The sequence below is a fragment of the Stegostoma tigrinum genome, chromosome 14, assembly GCF_030684315.1.
Source record: "Stegostoma tigrinum isolate sSteTig4 chromosome 14, sSteTig4.hap1, whole genome shotgun sequence".
In the NCBI taxonomy this organism is placed as follows: Eukaryota; Metazoa; Chordata; class Chondrichthyes; order Orectolobiformes; family Stegostomatidae; genus Stegostoma; species Stegostoma tigrinum.
In genome coordinates, this window is record NC_081367.1 from 58,893,765 (window position 1) to 58,901,066 (window position 7,302).

General features: G+C 42.4%; 1 protein-coding gene across 5 annotated transcripts in view; it reads left to right on the plus strand.

The window, feature by feature from the left end:
- Positions 1-6,812, plus strand: part of fgf12a (fibroblast growth factor 12a) — a 309,702-nt gene extending 302,890 nt beyond the window's left edge. For all 5 annotated transcript variants that reach the window (XM_048542644.2, XM_048542639.2, XM_048542643.2 and 2 more), the window contains exon 5: positions 3,079-6,812. In XM_048542644.2, the coding sequence (XP_048398601.1) occupies positions 3,079-3,200 (122 nt within the window). In that variant the 3' untranslated portion in view covers positions 3,201-6,812. The remainder of the gene's footprint in view (positions 1-3,078) is intronic.
- The last annotated feature ends 490 nt before the right edge of the window (positions 6,813-7,302 follow it).

The window sequence follows — 7,302 nt, forward strand, 5'->3', positions numbered from 1 at the left end:
CAGCCTACTGCAGCAATGAGGTAACCACCCTCTGGCTGAAGAAATTCTACATTATCTCAGTTCTAAAGGTTGTCTCTTCACTCTGAGGCTGAACCCTCAGGTCCTAATCCCTCCTACTGGTAGAAACAACTTCTCCACATCCACTCTATCCAAGCCCCTCAGTATTCTGGAAGTTTCAGTAACATTCCCCCTCATCTTTCCGAATTCCATTGGGTACAGAGTCCTCAACCTCTCCTCATAAGGCAAGCCCTTTCTTCCCAGGATCATTCTTGTGGACCTCCTCTGAACCCCCTCCAACACCAGCTCATTCTTCCAGTGTAACGTGGACCCCCAGCTTCCAGGTGAAGCCCAGTGCAGACTCGCCTGCTCCATCTGCTTTTATTTCTTTTCTCTCTTTGATTTAGAGGGTCTTTAAATTAGAAAGATAAATAAAGCATTATACTGAAGAACTTGTATCTTGGCATGATTGTACCTAAGATGGTACTGGGAAAAGCGACTTTGGGTCCCTTTCGCTGTACTCCTATATCATTGTACTTGAGTACATGTGACAATAAAACTCATTCCCATTCTAATTCTAACTATGTGCCCAAAACTGCTCACAATATTCCAACTGCAGTCTGATCAGAGCCTTGCATAGCCTCAGCAGTGCATTTCTGCTTTTGTATACTATCCCTCTGGAAATGAATGCCAATATTGTATTTGCCATCCTAACTGCCAACTGAACCTGCATGTTAACCTTAAGAGAATTCTGACTTGAGGTCCCTTGAGCTGCAGATCCTTAGTGTGGATGTGATCATAATGGTTCACAATGGGATTCACTAGCTCCCACATCATGCAAGAACAATATATCGCCTGTACTGCCTTTTCTTACATTGTTTATGACATTTTATTCATTTTTAAAACCCATTGGTCTTGGATGGTCTCTAAATTATTATACTCCCTCCTGTATCTACAACTATTTACGGCTAGTCCCTAACATATGCTCCCTATCAGCCAATTAGACCACAGATTCTCTGTGACATCAGCTTCACCACAGGTGCTGCCCTTGCTCCCACTTAGGAGAGTCTGAACACACTCACTGCTCCACCCAGCCACCGACTGTGAGGGCATTGATCCCAGAATGCTTCACTGTGACACTGACTGTGAAGACGCCCTTTCCAAAATGCCTCACCGTGACACCTACTGCAAGGGCACTGATCCCAGAATGTTTCAGTGTTACACCGACTATGAAGGCACTCATCCCAGAATGTTTCATGTTGGCACTGACTGTGAGGGCATCTTTCCCAGAATGCCTCACCGTGACACGGACTGTAAGGACATCCTTCCCAGAATGCTTCACCATGACACCGACTATGAGGACACCCTTCCCAGAATGCTTCACTTTGACACAGACTGCGAGGACTCCCTTCCCAGAATACCTCACCATGACATCTACAGCGAGGCCACTGACCCCAGAATGCTTCACCGTGACACCGATTGTGAGGACACCCATCCCAGAATGCTTCACAGTGACACGGACTGCGAGGGTACTCCTCTGAGATTGGTCCAAGGTAATGCTGATGTCAGGGACTAAAACCCGAGGGATATTGTTCTGTGATAACAAAGTGTGGAGCTGGATGAAGACAGCAGGCCAAGCAGCATCTTAGGAGTACAAAAGCTGAGGTTTCAGGCGGCTGTGTTCATCCAGCTCCACACTTTGTTATCTCGGATTCTCCAGCATCTGCAGTTCCCATTATCTCTGATCGATATTGTTCCGTATTATTCCATTCCTACCATCCGCGTGCGCCCTCGTCCATCAGCATTTTGGTGATGCATTTGACATAGTGCTTTAGAAATTCCTGTTGACTCATAGCGTAACTCTGTGGATGTCAGACCTCCTGTCCATTCCAAGCACTGATTGAAATTCCATTTCGTTGCACTCAGCGAGGTTATATTTTACAAATTTCCTCACACTATGACCCGATCCCAAGATATGAATGTTGTCCCAGTCCCTTGGTGAGAAATATAAGACTGAGTGCGGGGGCCTATTAGGGTAGGAGCATGGCAGTGTTCAATGGCTAGGAGCTACCCAGGGTAATTCTTACCTTGGAACCTCTAACCCTGAAATGTTGTTGTTTACTGCTCTGTCCGAGATCAATTTCAACATGTCTTTGACACAATTAAACATCCTAAGACACTGCACAGGAGAAATTCACAAATGAAATCTGGCTCTGAGTCACACTTAGAGATATTGGGACACCAAAAGCTTGGCCAAAAAGGGAGGTTTTAAGTATTGACTTAAAGGCAGAGAGCAAGTGAGGTGAAGAAGTTTAGGGAGGGCTGGGTGGGATATGTGACTGATGAGTTCATGAAAGCTGAGGCAGCAGTGGTCTGAAAAGACAATTGATTGCGTTTGAAGCCATTAAAGGCACAGTGGCTTCTCAGGACCAGTGTTCCTTGCTTCGTACTGATGCTGGGGCATAACATTTATAGGGACCACTGTCTTTAAACAAGTCTCAATATGGTCAGCATGAGAGAAAGTGACCTTTTGCAGTGAGTTAACAAAGTGTGAAGCTGGATGAACACAGCTGGCCAAGCAGCATCTTAGGACCACATAAGCTGACGTTTCAGGCCTAGACCCTCTTTTGCAGCGAGTGCTTAGGATGTGGAATACGCTGCCTGAGAATGGGGGTGTAGGTTCAACTGAAACTTTCTAGAGGGACTTGGATTATTATATGAGAAGGAAGAATGTGCTGGGCTGTGGAGAGGTGAGTGAGGAATGGCACTAGATGAATTGCTCCTTCATAGAGCTAGTACCGAAGTGGCAGGCCAAATAGCCTCATGTTTTGTAACCATTCTGTGAAGTTGAACTGTATGCACTCTAGAATGAATGTTTACTCACTGAAATGAAAGGATGGAACAAATTACTGTTCAGAGTGGAGATGCTGTCAAGGCCTTTGACAGGAAATGTCATGGTTTTCACAGAAGCTGATACATGATGGGATGGGAAACTCCCTGACTCTAAGATTTCCTATTGTTCATTAAAGCAAATCAGAGCTTGACCTTTCTTTTTTCTCCTTTCCTTTTTCTCTGTTCCAGTTTGCATGTATAGAGAGCCATCGCTGCATGAAATTGGAGACAAAGCTGGACGCTCACGGAAGAGTTCAGGAACGCCAACCATGAATGGAGGCAAGGTAGTCAACCAGGAGGAGTCCACATAGCAGGAACAAGGCCCCAGGAAGCTGAATCGGATCCATATGCACAACTTACAAGAATTAAACGAAAAAGAATTTAATTAGAAAGAACAAAAAATCCACGTGAGGATTTTTTGAACATGCAATCCTATAGATGAACTGGTGAAGCCATTGCCTGAAAGAACAAAGAAACATTAAATCAGGACTTGATTTTCATTCTGTTTCCTCTTATGCAAAACTCTCAACTCTGTGGTAAACTCATCTACAAAACATTAAATAAAGGAAAAAAAAAGAAACTTAAATTACCCTACACTTTTGAGATTTGAAACAAATATCCCTCAAAATCCAAGGCTTTTCTTGCTTCTCAACTGTTGAAAACCTTAAAACTGAAGAGAGGATTTTGTTTAGCAATCACCAAGTATCATGTGAGGAGTGAACGCATCACAGTTCATTCAGACAGCAGATACAGGACTCTATGTTCTGATGGTGTCAGCCACACCTTAACTGGGCCCCAACCAACTCTTGTCAGGATCCAGAACTCGCCATGCCATCTTAGTGCCGTGCCAGTACTAGACAAGGAAAGGACACCTGGTCAAACATAAGGATGATGTCCAACTCTTATTGGGTATGACGGCTGCCACGTCTTTTGGCTGGGTGGACAGTTGGCCTCTGGGAATTAAACTGCATTTCATTCAACTTCCTCAACCCTCAATCCCATCCCCACCATGGAAGTCCACACCCATTTCCAAGCCCTTCTGAAAGTAGGCTAGCCTCATCCTTTGAGGGTAGAACATAGTAGGAACCCAATCTGTGTACGCTGGGCCCATTTGTGTTGAATGATCTTAATCTGCAGAATTCTGGTCACCACCTTTCAAGACTTTCCTAACAGCATTGTGGGTGTACCTGTATCCCACAGCCTGCGGAGGTTCAAGAACACAGCTCCCTGCTGCCTTATCGTGGGGCAGTTAGGGATGAGCAATAAATACTGGCCCTTGCCAGCAACACCCACATCCCATGAAATAATTTTTAAAAACCCCACAGTGAGATCATGTTGAATTTTATACCCTTGAACAGATCGCAGGTCACTAGTTCGATGGTTTGTGTTTTACGACTATTTTGTTCTGCCATATTCAGGATTGCTGATGTTCCCAAAACATTTGAGTTGCACTGAATGTCTGGATGGACTTGGATTGCTAAGACAAGTCACAAGCCCAGCTACGCATTTTCACTCTATTGGCTGCACGTGTGGTATCATATTTCTGCTGCTGCAAGATTCCACATCAACACTGCAGCTTCAACATGCATTTTCACCCACCAACTAGGCTTAATGCTTTAATTAAACTGGAGGCTTGGTTGGCACAAGGAGTGCAGGATCAGCAGTGACAACTGGTGCACACCAACAGTCATTACAAATAAGGCAAAAAGATGCAATTAATATGAATATGTTGTCCACAGAACCATGATTTTGACTAGCTCCTTCAGAAGCCCATAACTTGATAGATATATATTTTACACCAACAATAATGCCTTGCATTTATATAACCCCTCTTGGGTCTAATCAGCAAGTCAAAAAAAAGATTGGCATTAGGTCAGGAGACTAAAATCTTGTTGAAAATGGAAAGGTTTAAAGAGAAAGGAGAGGCAGTGAGACAAAGAGGTTTAATAAAGGAATTCCAGTGGTCGAAACTTTGGTAACTTGAATTGGAGCAGCACGCATACATCTGTGGTGGAGTGGTTGGAGGTTGCTTTGTTGGGCAGACAGGAAAGAATAAAGTTACAAGAGGGGTTTTGTAAACAAGCATCAGCCCCTAATACAGAGTGAGCTGCTGCTTGACTGAGAAACAGTGTAGGTCAGTAAACAGAGATACAATAGTTGCAATGGCATGGTGGAAGCTAGGACATTGCAACAGGATTTTTTAATGTTCTCAAATTTACAGAGGGTACAACTTTCAGGATGCCAGTGAAAAGTTCCTTGGAATCATCAAGACTATTGGTGATTAAGTTATAGATGAGGGTTGATGAAAAAGTCAGAAGTAGTGTCAGAGTGATGTTGTGGAGGTAGAGATAGTTTTTAGTGATAGATCAGATATGTAGTTGGTAGTTCATTTCAGGGTCAGTAGCAGCATCAAGCTTGAGCACACTCTCGGTTAGCGCAAGACAGTTGCCAGGAGGAGGGATGGAGCTGATGACTTGAGAATGGAATTTGTGCTGAAGATCAATGAGAATGGCTTTATCCTCCAAGTTTTAAGTTGGATCATTATGTCAACTCATTTGTCACTAGATGTTAGACAAGCAACATGACTAACCAGAGGCAATGGTGAGGCTGTAAGAGGAAGAGCTAGATGTTATCTGAATGTATGTGTAATCTGATGCAGTGCTTTAATAGGATATTGCGCAGATATGTAGGAAATGCTATGGTCAAATTACTCACAGCAAGATCCAACAAGCAGCAATGTGATAAATGACCCAATAATCTCTTTCAGTGTTGTTGCTCTGGAATAACTTAAAAGTTACGAAAGATGCTACAGAAATGCAGCCTTCCTGCTTATACATGTCCAGGGCCCAGGGCTTCATTGTAATGTTGGGAACCAAGGAGAAAATGAGTGCACTATTTAATTTCTCAGTATCTCTTAACCTTTCTCCACAGCTGTAGCCATTAATAAATATGTGGTGCGAAGCTTATGATACCACTCTGCAAATGTTAATTAAATCCTTGAACTGTGGTTTCCCTGATGGCATTCAGAAGATGCGTGCACTATTAATGCAGCATTGTGTACCGGATAATGTAATGCAAGCTGTGCATTTCCTGCCATAAACTGCTGGCATCTTCCTGCTAATCTTGCAGTGCCGGTTTTACAGTTACAGACTATGAGTGCCTCCTGAACAAGTACCCTATATGTTGTGTGATCAACTGCCATTACAGGGCAGCTAACCGCACCATCTGTAAAATTGAAATGCTGGGAGATGGGCTGAAATGAAACTCAGGACTTCTGATTGTTCATGTTTAGACTAGCAGATACCCAAGAATGAGTTACAGGTTGGAATCTAATCAAGGGGTGCGGATGGTTTATATGATAATATAATATGAGTGAGTCGACAGCTAATTTGAGGGGTTTGAGCGGTTTTATGTTATGTAACTGGTAGCCAGAATGAGCTACAGTTTTGAACATAATTGAGAGCTTTAGGTAACTTATAAATAGAATAATAGGTGTCTGGCTGTGAATTGCAAGCAGGAATTGAGTTGAATAGTTCAGAAAGTTTATAGAATAGGACATATTCTGGAATAAGTTAATTGCTGGAAACTAATTTAAGGTTTCAGACAGTTTTATATATAATAGAGATATCCAGGAGTCATTTGCTCACTGGAAACTAATTGTGGGGTTGAGTTATTTTTTTGTATAGAACAATGGAGATTGTGAACTGCAGTTAACAGGCTATTTCAAAGACAAGCTATCAGATCCCTGAATTAGATAAAAGCTGCAAACACTTGCCATGTCTCTTTCACTTTGATGCTTAAATAGTTGGTTTGGGGAGCAGAATGTTTGAATAACTGAATGGTTTTGCATGGCAGTTGAAATATTTCCAGTATCTTATTCTTTATTAACTACAAAAAAACACAATAAATGTTCTTTTAATAAATGCAGAGAAGTGTGCAGAATTATTTCAGATGCTTTTAATTAGCAGAATACAAAATTCTTCCAGTGCTGTCTCATTTGCTAGATGTGGTATATTTTTATGAGAACTGATCTGGCACTTGTCAAGTAGCAATATTGTTTTTTTCAGTGTCAGTATCAGAAATCTAAAAGCTCCAGGACTCTGACAATTTACTGAATGAACTTTCGAGGATGTTTTGTCCCCAGGACTGTTAGCTGGCAAAGGACGTCTAACACCCTGACAACTTAAATCACTGAACGCCAAGGAGACACAATGATAATATTAGAGTTGGACCATTCATTGGAACAAAATCGGGAAGTGCTTGTTCACACAAAGCATTGTGGAAATGTGAAATCTGGAATAAGCTTCCTCTAAAAGACTATGAGTCAGTTTGAGCTTTCATGACAAAGATGGGTAGATTTGTTGGTAGGTGTTTTGAGGGAAGTGGTACAAAGACTGATATATGGTGCTAATT